Consider the following 21,896-nt stretch of genomic DNA (forward strand, 5'->3'; position numbering starts at 1 on the left):
CAAGTTTCGAATGGGTTTTTTTTTCCTCCTGCCAGTTCTATTAGAACCTGGTCAGTTGCCTCTTAAACTGCTAAACACTAATACTTTGGCAGTTCCTATGAAACAGAAAATAAGACAAAAAGCAGAAGCAAATGCGTAAGAAAACGGTGGATCTGGGCAGACACTCAGTCCTGTGCTTCACTGCATTTGAAAGATCCCCGCTGTGTGGCTCCAAGTCAGCGGGTTATGAGACAGAAGGTTAGTCATTCCATGTTCAAAGTCAAGGTCACCACTAAGTTAAAGTTCCAGATGTGGGCAGGAAGATAAATCTATTATGAGTAATCTATTTATTTATTACATTGTCAACCAGATCCTACCAGTTGGGGAAAGTTTTCTCTTACTAGTTATGGTTGCTTTTTTTCTTATTTTAATGGTTAATTAGTTACTACAGCCCAAAATAAGTGTAGCAAGATTGCATCTCTAATCTGTTACTGATTAGTCTACTGATGCCCCCTGACTAATCATACCTAACAAGCAATTAGCACACTGAAAAGCAGTCTGGATCTAGCATTACACAAACAGTTACGTCAGGGCTGACATCAAAATCCCAGCAAGAATGGTAATAATAATTGAATGTGTCAATAGGCTCTCTTTTTAAGGCTGTCAGTAAGTTACATTGTTCAGGTTATTAAATGTTCTCTTTGATGTTGAGTAATGAAATACCGTGAACTTTTAGTGTAGGTTAGATTGAAGCCGGAAGACCAGTTACCTATTTACTCTTCCTGACCCCAGCCAACCCGTAGGGCCATTGCACAAATATTTAAAATGAGGTATAAACACTAAAGTGAGGGATGTTTTCTGAGTCGCCACAGATTATTTTTCTTAGAAGTGGTTTTAAGATTCAAGTCAAAGAACTACGTGCTGTGGCATAATTTAGTGGGTCCCCCCACCACGTCAAACAGAGTAGAAATAACCTAGTGTTTATGTGTTCTTTGGGTAAGCACCAAGCCAGAGGATTCCATACTTATAGAGATGAGTAAATGTGGAGAATGCTGAACAAATTAGGCAGAAAGCATAATTGCACGGTAGGCCTGAGGCAAATGAGCAGTGGGAGACCAGGTCTTTACATGTAAGGGAGAACTGATACTAACTTTTAAAAAGAGTATTTTGCCCATCCAGATAATCTAACGCACTGAATTAGGACAGTGTTCTTTTTTATAGACTTTTGTCTTGAATGAACCATTTGCTGCAATGTCTGAGGTATATATTTAAGGCTGAACTTTATTCAGACCTTGAGCATTGTGGCATTGCTAATAACTTCTCTTCTCCCTTCAATGGGAGGCTTCTTTGGTGTCCCTTAACTATCATATGTCAGACATAATTTTTTTATAATGATATTATGTCTTATCTCAATCAGATTCCTTTTTAGATGGCCCTGTTTGCAAGGCGAAACCTTCATTTAGTGGCTTGTCAGGTCACAATTTTGAGATTCCAGACCTGGCCATCATTTCATCTCAAGGTCATAATTATGGATCGTGTTTATGTCGCCAACACTTCTCTCTTAGAAGAGCTGTTGGATCTTTAAGATGACTTGAATCGAGTGACAACTTTAAGTCTGTTGCCGATGCCTGGCTTTCTAATTCAGAGGGGCTCTTGTTATGATTAGAGGTTTTTCTCCAGTTTCTCATTCATTTTGGCTTGTATAAAGCATTGTCCCTTCATACTTAAGGTTACACATACCATAATAGGTATTTTCTAATTTCCATGATGATTTAGGGACAACTATGTCTTGACAAAACTAATAATGCCAGTTGGTGAATTTTCTCTTAGAAAAAAAGAAGCCAGAGTATTCAAATGCCGAATACATTGCTTTCTGCTCTGGGATCTTTAAGAAGGAAAGAAGTTAATAGAATGTCCATGAACAGTGATGTTGTTATATTTTTGCTAGTAAGTCATGGCGTGGGTGAATAGCTCAGTATTTTATTTCATGGACCCTTTCACTGTTTTATTGATAACATAAATTTATATTGTACCCAGATAGGTGTACTCAAAGGGGAAAAACAGCATTTCTTTTTGGTAGTAAATTCCCATCTAAAGGATGGCTTTAGCTGCTTAAACAGGGTCCCCTATCCCCACTGCAGACATCAGATTTATTGTTTTCTATGGTGGGGAGGAAGGAAGGAGGGAAGGCTACTACTAAAAATAAGAATTGTTCAATCAAGATGAAGTCTCTGATTGGGTGTTTTAAGTTCGCATGCTTGTGCTGTCCAGAGTCGAATGAATATGGAGACAGGAATTAGTCTTCAGCATACTTTTGGCCAAACAGCAGAGTCATTTCTGGATATGTATCTTAATAGTTTGGAATGTTTGAGTGAGGGAGGAATACCTGGAACAGATCTTCTTCAGAGTTCCCATTTGTATAAAAATCCGGGAGGACCTTGACCTTGAGTCTCAGAACTGATTCCAAGCGGTAAGGAAGACTTTAAGCTGGGCATAGTGGTCATGTCTGTAACGTCAGCACTGGGGAGTCTGAGGCAGAAGGGTTAGGGGTTCGGGTCTAGCCTGGGCTATTTACTGAAATTCTGTCTTAAAAGTGAAAAAGGTGTTGTTGGTTTTGGTGTGTTGCTATAGTCAGTTCCAAGACACCCTTGCCATGGGCAGGCTTTTCCAAAGGAGAGGAGTGTCCTTCCCCACCCCCTTTTCTCTCCCCTCCCCTGCCCTTCAGTTGTCTCCCCCTCTGTGCCCCTTTTCATTCTTCCATTCCCTTTTCTTCTCTCCTCCTCCCCTCTGTTCTCCATCTCTCCCCTGCCTCCTCCTCCCCTCACTTCCTCTCTTTTCTTTCAAAGGCTCGTGTTGTGTAGCCCAGGCTGGCCCTGCCCTCATCCACCTGCTTCGCTTAGCCTCCAGAGTCTAGTGCTGTGATTACAGGCACGTGCCCAGCACTACGCCCAGCCTCTTGCTCTTTATCTACATGAAAAATTCCTTCCCACTTTTTCCTCTTTATTTCCTTCTTTCCCTTTGGACACCCCAATCCCCACTCTTCTGTGGATCAAACTCAGGGGACCTTGTACTTAAGTTCTGTTACTGAGCAACAGAGCAGCATCCCCTTGTCCTCGTCTTCGTCTCCTCTTCTTCTCCATATTTGCTTTATGTCCTGATTGTATCGATCCTCCTTTCCTCTCCTCCTAGTCCCCCTCCCTCCCACTTTCCATTCCCACCATTCTCCTGCCCACCCCCACCCCACAACCCCCACCTCCCATCTCCTCAACAAAGGAGAGACCTCCTATGGATATCAACCAACCTTGGCATGTCAAGTTGCAGTATCACTAAGTGGATCTACTCCTATTGAGGCTAGACAAGGCAGCCCAGTTAGGGGAAAGAGGTCCAAAGGCAAACAATAAAGTCAGAGGCAGCCCCTGCTTTTGCTGTTAGGAGTCTTACATGAAGACCAAGCTGCATGTCTACCACAAATGTGTAGGGGCCTAGGTCTATCCAATGCATGCTCTCTACTTGGTGGTTCAGTCTCTAGGTCGCTATGGACCTAGGTTATTTGATTCTCTATGTTTTCTTCTGGTGTCCTTGACCTCTCTGGCTCCTTCCGGCCTTCCTTCCCATTTTGTTTTGTTTTGTTTTGATGCATCAAACAGCAGTGTGTATAAACAACTTTTAAACAAGACACAGAGGTGCTCTCCCTGGTCCTAGGGGTGCAGATTTCCTGTGTTTCACTCCGTCCTGCTTTCTGACTGGAAGTTTAGCCAGTTGCCCTTGGTATGGTATTCGCCATGTCATGTGGTACCCATTGACGCGGCAGTATTTACCAAATGGTAGGATTTTCGCCATTGCGTCATCTTTTTACTTAGCTGCTGCAGGACATGCGTAACATGCAACACTACTTTTGTAAAGCTCTCTGAAGCCTTCTCTTTGTAAAAGGAGCATGGCATTCAGGAGTCAGACTGACCTCGCTTACACAGCGGGAAACAGGAATGATTTGTGTTCTCTACTCTGAAATCAGAAGGAATGAGTGCTCTGTATTATGGACACAAAGCATTGGCTTGTCCCTCCCGGCAGGAGCCCACTTCAGCAGATTCTGGTCCAGAGCTCCTGCACTTTCTCCCCTCGTTCACACTCCCTAATCGCCTTTACTTAAGGCCATTATACTAATTTTGCAAATGTGATTTTGGAACCTTGAGATGGGGTTTAAATAGATGCACCTGTCATCCAGCTGTTTCATATTTATTTTGTAAAATGAAAACTTTTTTTTTGAGAGGGGAGGCAGAGTCTTTCTATACAGACCAAACCAGCCTCAAACTCCGCATTCCTTCTGCCCCTCAGCCTTCGGAGTGCTGAGGCTCTGTCTGTGCCATCCTGCCGGGCTGTAACTTCTCACAAACCGCATTGTTCATTTTACCTGTATAGTGTAAAAGGCAAAACAGACCCTGACAAATACAAAAACCAACACCTTGACTTCCACTCTGTGTTAGACCCTTATAAAATCTTTTTTTTTTGACCTTGTAAGTTCTTGAATTTTATTTACATGCACATTCGAAATCCCTAGGATTGACCTCTGAAATACCACAGGCCTTTGCGAACTCAGATTTCCTCAGCCTGTGTACTTCCTGTCTCCTCTCCTCCTTTGGCATGGTGCCTCTGCAGGGGCTTTATAACAGCACTCACCACTCCCGTCCCCTGTGAGGATTCTTCTGGTTTTATTTATTTTGCTTAAATACTCGTTACGTTTTGATTGGTCACCCATCTCAAACGTCATAGCACGCTGTAGCACGGTGTTCACTTTAATGATGGCTATTATTTCAACTTTGTAAAATCCTGTTGCTCTCTACGGTAACGAGGTATATTGTGTAACATAAAAGATGTCTTCTAAAACTCTTTAAACTTGCCGTTTCATAGAAGGAACACGTAATGGAGGGGTCTGGGTGAGCTCTCTGCTACTGTGCGAATGGTCCTAGCCAAATACACTTGGGAAAGCTTGGTTAAAAGTGACTCAATGCTTCTACTCTCCAGATTCCCCAAAGGAACCTCTCCCCATGTCTGTTAACAGAATGCATCCCCCCTCCTTGAAGTGACATTTTCTATAAACCATTTTTGAGAACATTCATTTAGGAATTAGGTCAGGTGTAGAGTTACACTTTTAAAAACTTCAAACACCACTCGGCTGTTTTGAGTATAGATAACCACTTAATAGTTGATTTAGTAATTTGGTATTAATGAATTTATATTTTAAAATAGTGTCCATAAGAGAAGTTCTTTGTAAGGAACAATTTTACTTTATTTTTTTCTGAATCTTGGTATGTAGCCTTGAACCCATGTCCTCTTGTCTCAGTTTCAAAACTACAGACATGGGGTGGGTGGCCACTGTGTCCAGACCAAGGACAAAAACTGCTGTAGCTACATGAACCAAGACACCCTCCACACTTTGAACTGTGCTCCTTCGCCCCGTTTAGAGTTAGTGATTCACTGAGAGTAAGCTCTCAAAAATGGACGTTCATCAACCATGTATTAGCCACCAGAGCTCACATTGCCACTAAACTGTGAATTGAGAGTTCGCAGATGGTTTAAAATACCACGCGGACTTGGTGAGTCAGCTCTGCCACATTGCACTTGCTGCTTCGTAGCCGGGAGTGACGACATATGAGCTGCAGTGTCCTTACTAGTTTGTCTCTTAGAGACAAGTTGGCAGGCAGACATCTTGCAGATAAATGAGGAAAGATTGTCTATTTCAAGTGGCATAAGACATTCCTTAAAGCAGTGTGTCATATCTGGTTATACAGTCAGCATTTTCTTTGGAGCAGAAAATCTCCTCTCAGGCTCCCTGAGTACACAGCAAACATCTTCGGGCGGGTAGTGTTCAGGAGGCTTCAGTCACGCCACACTCAGTAGCTCAGTGTCTGTAGATGGGTCAGGAGATTTCTCACGCTGTGTACATTTCTTTCTTTTTTCCTTCCTGTTGAATAGAAGTTTGGTCAATCTGGGTAACTTTTTTAAATGCTCAGTATTCATTGCCTGTGTATTACTGAATTTTAATTTTCATGATCTATAAGGTTTGGTGTTGTTAACTATTTTAGAAAGGAACTAAGGGTTAAAATCAAAAGGCCCTCTCTTCAAAGTTAATAAATACTAAATTCCAAATATGACCTTTTTTTTTTTAAAGGAAGGGATACTATTGTGCCTTTTTAAAAAAGATTTATTTATTTATTTATTTATTTATTTATTTATTTATTTAATGTATATGAGTACACTCTCGCTGTCTTCAGACACACCAGAAGAGGGCATCAGATCCTCATTGCAGACGGTTGTGAGCCACCATGTGGGTGCTGGGAATTGAGTTCAGGACCTCTGGAAGAGCAGTCAGTGCTCTTAACCTCTGAGCCATCTCTCCAGCCCATGACCTTTTCTCATGATACAAACATACCAGTCTCTTCCATGACTGTCCTTTTATCCAATTCCTACAGGAACCCTGAACCAATACTCTGAGTTTTCTTGATATGGGCAGTAATGGGTTAAACTTGACTAAAGATGCATGGCATGAAGAAGTTTCTGGAAACATTTTTGAATTCAGAAGTTTTCATAAGGGCTTTACATTATATAATCAAATGATACAAGTGATATGTGTGTATATCATTGTTGTCTCAGAACAGTTAATACATTATTCAGATAGCTTCCTGGGACGTAGCTTCTCTGAGTTGGTCTAAGGCACTTGAAGAAACAATGGTTATTTGGAAGTCTTTAGGGACAGAGAAGATTCCAACTGGCTGTGTTGATCTTGGAATCTGGAAGGACACTTGAATGTGATCCTGTGAACTGACAAGTTATAAGTTGATCTTCACAGAGTTAAAACAATAAAGGGGGTTGTTCGTTACTGTATATGATGTAATTATGACCTATCCTGTGTGATCCTGAACTGAAGGGATTACCCTGCTTTTTAACTCATGAATTTGGGTCATTGGGTTCAGAGTAATATATTTGTAATGTTGTATCCCCCTTTAAAAAGTTAATATATATTGTAGAATTCACAGTTATAAGTTCCCATCTTGTCATTTGGATTAATAATTTTTCAGTATGTACTAGAAGCAGAGACACTTGGACTCAACCTGTGTTTGAGGATGTGTTGGTATTTGGTTCTGGTGTTGGAAATTGACCAGAATTTCATGCATGCTATACACATGCTTTACCACTATACCTGTCTTAAAGCCAATTTTGATGTATTATCTTAGAAATACAGAGATAAATAATGAGTTTTCTCCTAAAGATAAAAAGCATAGGTTAGAATTTCAGCCAACACACTGTTGAGATTTTTCCAGCCAAGTACTTCTTAATTCTCTATTTGGAGGGGTTTATGGGGAGAGGGTGGCCTGTGTGGGATCCCCGATTTCTACATGGTAGATATTGTGATGACCAACTATCCCAGTGACCTTGAATCTGCACATGCAAACAATCCTGGAGGCAAGGTGATTTCAGAACCACGTGTGTTAGCCGGTCGAGAGCCACTGCAGGGCTGAACCACATAGGTGGAACCAGTGGTAAGTTCCCTGAAAACTACACTGTGAGTGAAATGGAGCCTTTGTGAGAGGTGAAAGTCCATCTTCCCGAGGATCTGGAATCATGTTCTTGTTGATTACTGCCTCCATTTTTCTTACTTAGACTGGTTTAGGATGGCGTACAGAGAATGACCACCGTAAAGAAGAAAGCAATCGAAAATGCACATGCCATATTTTTTAGAAATCACAGCTGTGTGTTTTGCTCGGTTTATTTGAACAGAAGTCACTCTCTCTCTCTCTCTCTCTCTCTGTCTCTCTCTCTCTCTGTCTGTCTCTGTCTCTCCCTCCCTCCCTCCCCCCGTGTGTGTGTGTGTGTGTGTGTGTGTGTGTGTGTGTGTGTGACACTCTCTGGATAGATTGCTTAGTAGAACTTAAATCTTCCCATCACCTCTCATACTCCAGAGAATGATGTCATTTCAGGACTTACTCCTCTATAGCTCTGCCAGAACATCCCTGGAGAACAGGGAGTACACGGTGACAATGGTGACAATGGAGAGGTCCTTCCCCCTGTCGCACAGGAATACTGTTCCGCTCTGTTAACAGTTGCTTGCTTTTGAGAAGCAAAATGCTGTCTCATCACTCAAGGCCATGCCGTGTGGATGGATTGCTCCGCTAGACTGACTCTGAGAAGGCCACATGTGCTGTGGGCCTCATAGCAGTAGAGGCAGAATAGTATGTCTGCTAATGTAGTCAGAAAGTGTTTACGTGTGGGGACATTGGTACTTACCTTCCTCTCCTGACCACCAATAGCACTGGCTCCAATTTGCTACACTGGTAACAGACAAGGCACTGCCAAATTCTTACCACCACCACCACCAACAGCAACACCACCACCACCAACAACAACACCAGCACCAGCACCACCACCAACAACAGCAACACCAGCACCACCACCACAACCACTACCACTACCACCACCACTATCACTACCACCATCAGCACCTCCACCACCACCACCACCTCCACCACCACCTTAAGGCAAACCTAACAGGTTTTAACATATCACAGTGGACTGAGCACCAAGGGTTCTCAGCATCCCCCAATCCCTGCCTGTTGTAAGATATTGCTGGCATATCCCTCCCCGTGAACTCTCCAGCCCAGAGGCTGGGCCACCTTTCCCCTGTGGCTCTTTTCTGTATGATCCAGTGGTCCTTTTGTGTCCTCCTGACCTTTCATTCTCTGGTCTCCCCTCTCCCTTCACCGCTGTCCTCACATGGCCTGGGCTCATCTTTACTCTGTGTTCTCCCAGATGTTTTCACCTCTGGCAGTGCTCTCCCTCATAGCTACAGTAAACTTTCTCCTCCACTATCCTTAGGGGCAGTCATGTCCTCCTGAGTCCTTTCTTATGTTCATTCCCTTGCAATATAATTCATTTTTGTATTGTATTTGTAGAGGGTGAGAAGGGGCTGGCTCATCCTCTTACTTCTCTTCTGGGCTGGGGTAGAAGTTCTGTGTATCTTCCTTTAGTACACAGTCAAAGCTGCCTAGCTGCTCACCCTGAGATGTTGTGACCCCTCCCACACTTTCCTGTGCTTTTCTTTATTCTTCCAGTACTTTCTGTTTGTGAGGTGAGCCTTGTCTGAATCTGTACCATTAGGTTGGATCTCCCCACAGTCTTTGTCTTTGTCTATGCTCAGTGCCTTGGAAGCATTTTCCGGACCCCAAGGCACCAAGCCAGTACTTCCCCGAAACTTCACCTCCGACAGAGATAATTCTGTTGTCTGTTGGAAGTGGCAAGAGCTCCACAGCCACCAGCACCGAGTCTGGCTTCTCTGTCAACGGTTGGTTCCTGTATCATCCTCAACGTATTTTCAGGTATATTTCTGTTCACTAACATTTCACTTTAAGTGTTAGGTTATGTGTTGAAATCTCTGAGGATGGCTATGTGCAGCCGAAGGCTTTTCAGAAACAAAAAAAGTCGCTGATTGGGTGCTTCATTCACAAAGTGTGCCTGGCCACTGCGTTTGTGCAATCCTTGGGGTCCAGTGGGACAAGCTGCTGGGACTCCTCCCAGGAATTTGCTGTCAGAGCATCAGGAAGTGAGCGGAGCCACCTGGCTTAAAAATCCCCTTGCATTTTTGAGCTGTTGCTCTTAGAATATTCTAGGAAGAGCCCAAGGTCAGGCCAAGTTCAGCTGCAATTGGTAATGGGATGAGAGTGAATTCTGTGCTTTCTTTTCTCCAGTTGCTCCCACTATGAAAATCTTACATATCCCTACATCGAAGTTTATTTTATATTGTCCCACACCTTCGTCAACTTTGACATTTTTTTGCATTATTTTTTTTTTATGCCAGGCATTCTTTAGCTCTTGTGTTTATTGTGGGAGGGAGGCAGGCGCGTTGTAGAGAGCAAGGAAGTTGTCACAGGCGGTGAGGTAACTTTTATCTTGTTTGTATTTTACAAACTAAATACAAGCCTTCGCTCTGCACTTGCAGTGTTTAGCTGGGTGCTCTCTGGCAGTGAAGACTCTCTGCTTTTATCATTGTCGACTTTAAATTGCACCCATAACACAAAACAGAGTCTTGTTATATCCCTTTCAGAATTACAGTTTTCCCCTTAGCACTGTGGTTCTGAGAGTGTTTGTTGCAAAAGGAATGGCAATTTGAAACAGGGTTTTTTTTTTCTTTTGTATGGCTGAGGGCGATAGAAAGGGAGTGCATCTTTGATAGTGCCTGACTCTAAGTTATTTAAGAAGGATCGTCTCCCCGAGCTTATCAAGCACATAACTTGAAACAGAAACCTTTGAGTATTCTTTACAACCCTGGAGGAAAATAATCTTGGCTTACCCTAAGAGAGATAGGGTAACAGAAAGCCACTTGAACAATGACCAGGAATGCTGCTTTTAAGTTATCACACGTTTCCACACCAACTCTGTATTCGCCCTGAATCTTTGCTGGGTTCACAAGGCAGAGTCTGCTCCACCCAAAGCCCTAGCAATAAAAACACAATACCATGAGAGTGAGAAACAAACGGCAGACAATGTTATGACAGAACTAAACCACCAAAGGATATCATGTAAATATTCATTCTGCTCAAGTAAAAGAATGTTTCGTGTTCTCATCCCCAAGTACTCTTCTCTGTGATTCTGGTCAACATAGAAAGATGAAGTCCTAAGGCCACAGGTTATCTGACGCTGCTCAAATGAAGGCCCAGGTTCACTCCTGTCCTGCCCGAGTTGACCACTGGTATCTTTGTATCTTTACATGAACACGTACGTGTGTTTCTCGGTGCATGCATGAAGAGGTCAGCAGTGTCTTGGTGCGTTTCACGGAATAAATTATCCTTGCTTTCCCTCCGACTCACCTAATCACCTGTAATATGATATATTCTCTCTCTCTCTCTCTCTCTCTCTCTCTCTCTCTCTCTCTCTCTCTCTCAAGAGTCTCTGTCTTGTCTCTCATCTCTTTGTCTTGTTTCTCTGTCTCTCTCACTCTGCGTGTACACATGTAGTGTGTACCTGAACATGGGGGTACATGTGGAAACCTGAAGGCAGATGTACAGTGTTTATCACTCCCCTTCTTTATTTTTTAACATCTAAAACTGATAAACTTACCAGGACTTTCTGGGCGAAGAACCTTAGGGATCTGACTAACTTTTCTTTATCCCTTAAGGCTGAGGTTATAGATAAGGCTTGCCTGGGTACAAGGAATCCAAACACGGGTCCCTGTGCCTGTGTGGAAGGTATATATTCTAACAAACTTTGTTAATTATCATCCTTCCAATATGATCGTGTTTCTACTAGTAATTGAATACAGTATGTGAAGGGGAAGAAAGTGCTAGAATAATGTTTTGAAAGCTCAGGTTTAGGGGCTTATGTTAAAACATTCAAGTGCTTGAAATGAGGCTTTGATAATATTCAGTGTTCTGAACTATCCCGTCACCTGCTAGTAACAGGTCTGATGGGAGTGATTCTTAGGGAGTCCAGCAGGACTTGGGAGTGTCCTGTATTCAGACACCCGCTCCATTACCACCCCCACCTCTACCCCACCCCACCCCCACCCCCACCTCTACCCCACCCCACCCCCACCCCCACCTCCCAGCCTCTGCTGAGAGCACAGTGAAGAGAAGTTTGATGGACTTAGCTGGAATGTTAGTGAGGCTTTTGTGAGGGTGTCTAGTCAAATTATCATTTTCATACCTTTTTGTTATTAGAACTTAAAGCTTGTAAAGTTCTGAGGCTGTGAACACTGGAGGGGTTGTGTATTTGACCTAGGCCTGTCTATTCTGGCTCCTTCACAAGAGCTCAAGACCAGGACCCCACTAACAGCTCCTTCCATGTTCCAGCCAGAGTGTTCTTTCCAATAATGTTGATATCAGTGTCCTCAAGCCAGAGGCTGATAGAAGTTACAAAGAGAAACGTGATTGGGGTATCTTTCTGGGCAGGCAAAGACGATTGTGTTTCGTGTTTCTTTTTCAAGTAGTGTGGATATTTCTAAAACAGTAGCTCTGAGTATGGCCTTCTGCTCTAACTAAATATACAATAAATTTATTTTATAGCCTCCTGAATAAAAAAGGGTTGCCTCCAGGATTTCAATTGTTTTGACCAATTACCTGCAGGAATCAACTTCAAAGGAGGATAAGGTTTATTTTGGGTCTTGGATCTGGTCCTTTGGACCTGTTGACACAACACATCATGGTGATCCGGACGCAAAGGGGCTGGAGGAGGTCTTACTAGTTGGTGTTTTCCCATTCAGAGGCATACTGAATGACTTGAGCTAGCACCTGGCAGTGGCACAGTCTGACAGCCAAACCTTCAACATGGACACTTAGGGGACACCCCAGACCCAAACTATGACAGTTATATTCTGTAACTGTAGTGTTTCCCTGAACGGGAATGCATCATTGTAGATTCGACTTGATAAAGTAAGACTGCTGAGGTTATCGGAGACTTTCAGCTGGGTGGAGTCTCAGGTGCTAGCTGTAACGTATTTGTCTTGAACTCTCCAAGTCATACATTACTATACTGAAAGGAATTACTCAGCGAGTTTTGGTAACTCCAACACCCTGAAGGCGGAAGTAGGTAGATCTCCATAGGCTTGCTCGACATAGACAGCCTGGGTTATACAAAGAGACCCCTGTCTCAAACAAAACAAAACAAAACATAGACTTACTTAAATCCGAATACTGGGGTCCCTAAACCATCTTGAGAACATTTCTGCCTTTTGAACTAAGGCAAGAGTTTAGTTATTTCTATTAAACGAGTGCCCTAATAGTTTCTCTTGCCACAGTAAAATGCTGGACAGTCCCAATGCCCCCGACGATTTACTTTCTATGTCCCAACATCTCCAGAAAGAATTTCATTTGTACCTTTCGACAGCAAAGCTCTGATCAGTCTCAGGAGTTTGTCTTCTTGGCATTTGGGAAGTAGACACAAGGAAGATCTGAAACTCAAGGTCATCCTTGGCTGCTTAGAGAGTTCAAGGTCAGACTGGGCTTCTTGAGGTAGTCTCAAACCACAAACAAACAAAAGCAAAGTAACAAAAAGATTCCATTTGTTAGTCCAGTTGCTAGGTCAGATACAAAGATGGGCGAGGTTTGGCTCCTTAAGCTAGCCTAAAAGTAATAAAGAATTGTCACTGGGCTATTGGAGCAGCAGGGTATCAGTGTTATCAGCCTGTGTAGAGAGCTGCTTCCCCAGAATTCTCCTTGGCAGCAAGCAGTTAAAAAAAAGGGGGGGGGGCTAAACAGGCATTTGTTGTATATTAACTAACTTTGAACCTAATACTTGGGTTATCTCACAAACACTTCTCTCTCTCTCTCTTTTTTAAAAAAATTCCAACATTTAGTCCATTTATATTTGATTGAGCACTTGGTCCACCAGCCTTTCCTATAATGCAAGCTTTCAGCATCCAGTCAGTTATTCATGGGCGTTGAATAATAAACACTTCTGTTGATAGGCCTCTTGTTTCCCTGCTGGGCGTTGGCCTGGAGCATGCTTCACTACCCTAGAGCTGAGATGGAGTTTGGGGTCAACCTGAGAACGCCTGTGAGGCAGAGTCACGCCATTTGAAGAGCTGGGTGTCCTCGGAAGCCTTGGAAAGCTTCTAAGAGCTCTAACTTGTCATTTGAAGCTATGTCAGCAAGTGAGTCCAAAGAATGACAAGTTTCCAGGTGTGAAAAAATACATACATTAAGTCTGTGAAGGAACCACTCTCTACTCACTTTTGTGACAGATCCTTTCTAGGCTGGAAGTCAGGGGCAGAGGTGGTTCTACTGTGGATTGCTGTGACCATGTGGGTAATTTGAAGAGCAGGAATCTAGCAGCAATTGTGGTTCACTTTTCTGTATGGGTTTGGTGGCAATTCTATTCTTCCCACACGCATATACATCTGCTTTTGACAGATAGTGGCCAACCTCTCCCTGCCTCGGACACTCTAGCCATGGATGAAATCTTAGTCTATTCCTGCTCCAAGTTGGGCTAAATGTTTTTCGAAGTTTCTTTCCTTTCTGCGATTGTAATTTTAATCCTAGTTTCCTGTTAGTGGCAAAATGGTGGTCTGCATACGTTCTCCATGGATGATCCGTTAGAGTGACCCTCCCTCAGAGAGTCTTGTCTTTTGGTTGGGAAGGAAAGTTTGCTCCTTAAAAGGAGTTCACAGGCAAAGTTCGGAGATTGTCCTTATCGAAATCAGTTCTTGATGTTTGAACGGGGAGAAGGTTTTCAGTGTTGAATTTAAAAGCAACTTGGAGTGTAGACTTTGTGTGTGTGCGTGCGTGTGTGCGTGTGCAGTGCATGTGTGTTTGTGTGTGTGTGTGTTTGTGTGAGTGTGTGTGTTTGTGTGAGTGTGAGTGTGTGTGTGTGTGTGTGTGTGTGTGTGTGTGTGTAAAATGAACTGTGCTCAGGTTATGAGCAAATAGTATTTCTGCAAGGAAAACCAAGGACAGGATAGAAATAGAATCTGTCTTTTTTTTTTTTAAGAGCTTATAGCTTATACAAGAATCCCACCCAAAGAAGAAAAAAGTACCAACTCCCGCACCCTATGAGAGAGTTATTCAGGCCAGTGAGACGCCTGCTTGGATGTAGAAACCAGATGGTCTTCATTAGCCAGAAACCTTAAAACGACATAAATCCGCAGATGTAGCCAAGCTGTGGATCCATGCCCTGTCGTGCCAAGGAAACAGAGAGCTCCTTGTTCAAGCCCCTCTTAGCTGGGGCTGAAAAATGCTGCCAAACCCGTTCTATAAGGAATTTTGATCTTGATAATAAAAAGGAAAGAAAGTTCTTGGAGAAAAGGAGCACCCTGTTTGAAAGGCAGAAAGAACTTGTTCCACAAGCTGCCTCTTCAACTTCATTGTAAAATGGTAGCAGTCGGAGGTGTGGGCTTCCACATCCATGCTCTGTAGATGGGTCCGAGTCTAGTCCATATGTTTACCTTTATTTTAGCCCTGCCAATCTAAGGCCAGCTCCTAGCTGCAGTACCAGGAGGAGAGCCCATTGCATTTCTTTGCTCTCCATGTTGTGGCTTGAGAAAGAAAGGAAAGAAAAAAATCCTTTTTCTTTTCTCTGATAGGGAAGGTTTGTTTCCAGAAAGTTTGGCAGTGTCTTTAAGAGTAATATTTCGGTGGCTCCGGCTCAGCGTTTTGTAAGTAGCCTCTTTGCTTTTGAAGCCATGGCTGAACACACTCTGTTTTAGCTGGTTGTTTTGTTTGTTGGCACTGAACACTGTTTTCCCATGGGAAAAATATCTCCAGTTTCAGGATGGCAGCAACAATCCATGCAGGTTATTTTCATACTCAGCCTCCACAAACCTACACGAACCATGATGAACCACCTGTATACAGGGCTCTAGTCCATACTGTTGTCTTACATTTCTGAAAACAAAACAAAACAAAAAACAAATAAAAAACCCTGAAGGTGCTGATCTCACCGGTTGTGAATAAAACCACTACCACAGTTTTTTGATCCAAATTTGAGGTAAGCTTTTAATTAAATACTGGCCAGGGTGATGAACTCTGGCGAGGTCCATTCCTGGGGTCCCAGAAACCAGTAAAGAGCAACGTCTTGCAAAGATTGCGAAGGCAACCCCATAAGGCCACCATATTTCCCATCAGATTCAACCAGGGCAAGCAGATATCCTGACACACTTCCTGCTTGCAGACCTCCTCCTTACATCCATCCAATCAGGGGCAAGCATACATCCTGAGGTAGTTACATGTCTACATTCATCTGGTGCAATTGAGGCAAAAAAAATTGTTCAGGGGAGCAGCTTCTAGCATCTCAGGAAGTATCTGTCCTTGGGCAAGGGACATTGGTTAGAGGCATTTGTTTAGTGGATCTCTTAGGCACAGTAATTAAAACTTAAAACATAACTCTGGCTCTCAGAATGGTTAAGTCAAGTGGTTATTCCACTCATCATATTCCCCACTCACTAAGCTGTGTCTGTGTCTTTTCTCTGTACAGAGGTGTTTTTAAAAGTGAGGAGTAGATCTTCCAGTTGACTTTGAGGGGAGAGCACAAATCACCCAGCAAATATATTCTAGGATCCAAAGACTTCAATTTTATGAATGTTGATACTCTCGGGTTCCAAGTAGGATATTGCATGGGCTTTATTAAGCTTCTTCTTAGAGACTATGTTCAGGAAAAGGGGTTTGAGTAAACCTGTTAGGGCTGGTGTGAAGCAGGAAGATACTATGTTCTGTGTGGCTCTCCTCTCTCTGATTGTGCTGCTCTCTTCTTGGCTAAATTCTGAGGCTAGGTTGCTTTTAGCAGCCAGCCTGTGGAAGGATGCAGATGAGGATGCTGGGCTACAGGAAGAATTGAAAGGCTTCCGGTTCAGTTTGTGTGTTCGACCTAATTGCTTCTTCAGTGTACAGCTACAGTTGATTTGGAAAAGAATTTTCCATGAGAAACATGTTTTTTTTTTCCTTTTAAGTACACATTGGCAAAAGGTAGCAAGATGTTATATAAAGCCAATTCTACTGTTCCTAGTTCAGTAATTTACGGTGATTTTGGAGGGACAAGAGTTTAGTTCCCGAACTGGCTCTACTTTATGGAAATACAATATGTTGTTTAAAACGTTTTCTATCTACATCTTGGCTTTTACACTTAATATTTATATCAGTTGATTTTCTCATTGCTGAGACAGAATATCTGGCAAAAACAATTTAAGTAAGGCAAGGTGGCTCTCTCTCTGAGGGTAGCATCCACCATGGTGGAGAAGTCAAGGACGCAGGAGAATGAAGAGCTGGCTGTGTCAGGTACATAGTCGGGAAGAGGAGAGAGATGCATGCTGGGGATTATTCTCTCCTTTTTATTCTGCCTGTGGTCCCAGCCCATGGAATGAACCTGTTGGTATTCAGGAAAGGCCTTTACTCCTCAGTTAAACATGTGTGGAATAACTCTCACAGACACACCCCAGGTTTGTTTCCATGGAGATTCCAAATGCAGCCAAGTTGAACATGACGATTTACCACTACAACATTAAATCCCCTTGGATGGAAAACCTGAAGAGAACACGGGCATATATATTTTCAGTCTAAACTCACTTTGTTGAGCTCACGACATCATCAGGAAACTACAGGGCCATGGTCAGTTTATTGAGGAGATGTGGAAAAGATCACCACTCGTTGTCAGCACATGTATTCTACAAACAGATGGCATTCAAATAATTTTAAAGGTAAGAGGGAGGGTGGTATAGAGAACTGTAAAAGACAGTAAAGAAAGTTCAGGAATCATACTTAGGAAAGTGAAGCACAATTTATTTGATAGGTTTAATTTAAAAATCAATGGCCAGGTAGTATGACAGTTGTCCAAAGGATACAGATAGTTGTTCCATCTGTACAATATTAGGCCTATCACCAGCCATGGTGGTGATGGGGGTCCTGGGGCCCAACAATTCTCTGCTGAGCTATTGTTAATCAAAGGATTTCATGAAAAGGGAGAAAAGGGAAGATCATTTATTGACATTGGTTGTGTATCAAACTATGGGACCAATGGGCTTCTATGGCTAGTTCTGAACCCATAGCTGTGCAGATGGCCCAGGCTAGCTTCAAATCAAAGCAAAGTGGTGTGAATGTGGGGAAGGGGCTTGTAGAGAGGCGAGGGCAGGACAGGAGTGGGAGGGACATTAGAGAGGATGGGAGTGGCTTGGTAGGGTCTCTGTTGCTGGGAAGAGACACTATCACCACAGCAACTCTTATAAAGGAAGACATTTAATTGGGGCTGACTTCCAGGTTCAGAGGTTTAGTCCATTGTCACCATGGCCAGAAGTACGGTGGTACACAGGCAGGCCCGGTGCTGGTAAAGGAGCGGAGAGCTCTACATCTGATTTGACTGACAGCAGACCGAGAGAGTGGCACTGGGCCTGGCTTGAGCATCTGAAATCTCAGAGCCTACTCCCAGTGATGCACTTCCTCCAACAAGGCCACATCTTCTAATAGAGCCACTTCACTCCTGTTGACCAAACATTCAAGTGTATGCACCTAGGGGGCCATTCTTATTCAAACTGCCACAAGACATGAAAGTAAGCAAAACACACTACAGACATGGGTGAATGTGTCAAAGAACAAGTTTAGTCAATTAAAAGAAAAAAAAAAAACCTCAAAACCAAACTCTCAAATTAATCTTCGATTGTCTGGCTGAGTGCTTTGATCCCCAAGGTACAGCATCTGCTACTGTTCTGTTGTGATTGTGTTATCTGCAGAGATACAGAAGGCTTCTCAGGCAAAAGGAAACAACAGCTCTCTCATCAGGATGTCCTAAGCGGTGGGTGGAAGTGGAGGATAGGGACTCAGAAAGGGTTCGATAGGGGAGGAACTGTGACATTTCATTGTGACGGACGTCAAAGGCAAAGACTTCTAAGGAAGAAGGACTCACATGTTGCAAATAAGCCCAGCGGGGACAGGTGATAAGGGACTCCTCTTTGGTTTTTCAGACTGAAGTCATGGAACCTCTGAGAGGCAGACAGGCCAGGGTGAGATGTGTTAACCAGGTCCCAGGGGGATTAAGGAACAAGTGAATGGGCCAGCGAGAAGGCTCGGCAGATAAAGGCACCAGCAAATCTGACAACCTGAGTTTGATTCCCTGGGACCCACATGGTAGAAGAAATTGTTTGACTATGAGTTGTTCTTTAACCTCAACGTATTTGCCAGGGCAACAGTCCACCCCCCCCACACACATATACCTCTTATCCCCACATACGCAAAATAAGTAAAATTTAAAAAGAAGCAGTGGAAAATGTTGGCAGCCACTGTTTAAATAATCAGAAGATGAATTAACGTCTGTGACCAGTGAAAGACAGGGCGGAGCTGGCTGGATTGGATTCACTGCCTGCTCTGATCATACAGGTGTGTCACCCACTCCCTCGCCTGTTGTTAAAGGCCCTTTCTCCCATAGCAGGAGCCTTAAGTATACACTGTCTGGTCCTTTCAGGAAGCTCCCTGACCCCTTACTGTAGGAGCGTGGGCACAGTGAGGAAGTGTGTTTGTGCCTCATTTGCCGTGTTCAGGAGAAGAGCTCCAAGGCTGTTGAAGAAAAGAGAGGAGCAAAACTATGTGACAAGTCGCCTCAAAGTTAATAGCTGAAAACGACAAGCAGCTCCTATTTCGGTTTCTGTGAGTGAGGAACTTAAGAGTCCTTCTAGGTGGTTCTGCCTCTGGATCTCTCTTGAAGACACCTTTTTGTTGTCAGCCATGGCTGTAGTCGGATGTCATGGGTGTCCTTGAGGTGTAGGTTATTACCAAGCTTGCTGGTGTGCCCCTGAAGGAGGTCTGACCTTCTTACTCTTGGGATTCAGACCTGAGGCAAACAGCTGAGGTGCATATTTACAGCATGGTCCTGACCTCCAGGTTCTCCCAGCATCCCTCAGTCCCTACCTAGCACAGGGCGTGGCTGGCACACCCTGACTCTATGCTGAACTTTCCAGCCCAGGGGAGGAGTTTGCCCTCCCCCCAGAAGGTCTTCCCTACAAAATCCAGACATTTTTGTCTGTCTGTCTGTCTGTCTGTCCCCTCTCCCTCTTCCCCTTCCCTTCCCTTTCTCCTTTCTTCCCCTCTCTTTCTCCTTTCTTCCCCTCTCCCTTTCTACGTTCTTTCTTTTCCACCTATTCTTTATCTCCGTCTGCATGGCGACTTCCCTGGCTTCATTCCTTGGAACCAGTGGGCTGCCCTCCCCCCCCCAAAAAAAACACCCGACTTTATACTTTAATTTGGCTCGAATTGGCTCATTTTGTCGGCCGAGATAACCTATCAGTTACTACCCATTGCCCAACAATGAATGAACCTTAATGTCATGACCTTACTTTTGAACTTGCACATCCCCATTTCTGCCATGCTCTGTTTGTCGAATAGACAAGCTAATGCATTGTGGGAAGGGACTGCCCAAGGTCATGATTTCTAGGGAAGCAGGTAGGATCATGGGGTCTTTCTTGGGTCTTGACTATTCCAGGAGAGAAGTTGTTATTAAATTCCCTTCTCAGAAGGAAATGCTGCCTCCCATTCACTAAGAGATGATGAGCTCACGTGACTTGTGGTAGTGAAGAAGCTGGGAGGAAATAGGGGAAAGATTCTGAGGTTGAGACCGAGATTGAGATTCTTTTGATGACATATTCACCAACTTCTCTTTGATTAGGGATAAGATGCCAAGATTTAGTTAACAGTGGAAATCTTTGGGACAGAATAAAGCTCAGTGGGGATACAAGGAGATTTGCAGTGACCACAAACAAGCCTCCCCTTAGCCTCCACTCCAGGGATTCCCTCACAGGTGGCTGATGATGAGTTGACTGACTTTATCCTCCCTGTCCTGTTATTACCCACTTGCTTATTTCAGTAAAAATGGCGGGATGTATATTTTGATCTGTAAGATTCAGGCTTTGAATTTCCTTCAAACCCTCAGGTGAGCTCTTAGATCAAGTTCACAGACCATTCTGTTTGGGGCACAATTTTGCCTCTGGTGGAAAATGAGACTTCCAGTTTCCTGGATTGGTGGGAGATGGCAGGGGCCTCCTATGGAAGAGTCGAATAGTCACAGCTTTGAAGGGAGTTTTTTGGTTTTTTGCTTTTTGTTTATTTGTTTGTGTGTTTTGTTTTATTTCAAAATGGTTAATTCTCCAGTGGAATTTTCTAACAAAAACTCAGATACAAGCTGGCATAGTGGGCACACGCCTGTAATCTCAGCACTCAGGCAGGTGCTCTCTGAGTTTGAAGTCGAGCTGGTCTATACAGTGAATCCCAGGCCAGCCAGGGCTACACAGTGAACTCTAAGACAGCTAAGGCTGCATAGAGAGACAAAACATAAACACAAACAAAGACGACTGGCTCACCATCGATGCACTCTGATAACATCTTGCTGTCAGTGTTGAGAAGTGACACATACTGTCACCTCCAGTCTAGGCATAGTCCAAGCTGGGACTGGCATTGTACTGTGTCCAAGCAGCTGCGGGTTATGAGAATGTGGATTCTTCCACAGGGATTGTATTTATGCATTAGAGCTTTATGTATTGTTAGAACTTTTCAACAGACATTGCAAAACCTTCTATGGGAAAACTAAAGGATTTTCGAATGAACAAATGTCCTTCAATATGCTTAATGCCTTCCTTTAAATACTGTGTTAAAGAACACGCTGTCTTCCATAGGTTATTTTCCAACTCTATTACTCAACCCAACAATGCTGCTGCAGGGCTGCTGTGTCCCCAAAGATCACTAGGGATCACTGTCCCACGGAGCTGGGGATTCTGTTAGTAACTAGGATTTATTTATTCTTTTAGGTGCCCACCGATGGCAACGCCGGTCTGCTGGCAGAACCCCAGATCGCCATGTTCTGTGGTAAACTGAACATGCACATGAATGTGCAGAATGGAAAGTGGGAGTCAGACCCATCAGGGACCAAAACCTGCATTGGCACCAAGGAGGGAATCCTGCAGTACTGCCAAGAGGTAAGTCCTGGATGGCAGATCACTGGCACTCATTAAAAGTATTAATTCTAATATTTTATATTTGAATTTTCTTTCATAGTAAAAATCTTGGTTCCTAATGACCCATCGCACCCTTAATACAGTCTTCTCTTTACCCTCCATTTGCTTAGTTACATATTGTGCTGTTATGATCATCAATAAATTGAGTAAAATATAAGTGTTCTACGTTTACTATGTTCTATGGTAGCTGTGTAATAAAGGAAGTTAAAAGTGCTAGTTTTAATTTTTGCTCAGCCTCTGATATACTCTAGTATACTTATAACTTGATATTTTTCTAGCTTTTCTCTCCCATTATACTGTACATTTGAAATAAACATTCATACTGATAACTCTAGAAAGTACCCAAACAGCCATTTCCACTTCATCCATCCCTTGTTGATGCACATTTTTATTCTTTAAAAAATAAATTTTACCTCATGCATATAGATGTTGTGCCTTTGTACATGTCTATGCA

The 21,896-nt window shown here is 43.3% G+C and overlaps 1 protein-coding gene across 9 annotated transcripts in view; it reads left to right on the plus strand.

The window, feature by feature from the left end:
• App (amyloid beta precursor protein) overlaps positions 1 to 21,896 on the plus strand; it is a 218,774-nt gene that overhangs the window by 30,609 nt on the left and 166,269 nt on the right. For all 9 annotated transcript variants that reach the window (XM_032900488.1, XM_032900490.1, XM_032900492.1 and 6 more), the window contains exon 2: positions 21,236 to 21,403. In XM_032900488.1, coding sequence (XP_032756379.1) covers positions 21,236 to 21,403 — 168 coding nt within the window. The remainder of the gene's footprint in view (positions 1 to 21,235; positions 21,404 to 21,896) is intronic.

Source organism: Rattus rattus, chromosome 4 (assembly GCF_011064425.1).
Source record: "Rattus rattus isolate New Zealand chromosome 4, Rrattus_CSIRO_v1, whole genome shotgun sequence".
Classification (NCBI taxonomy): domain Eukaryota; kingdom Metazoa; phylum Chordata; class Mammalia; order Rodentia; family Muridae; genus Rattus; species Rattus rattus.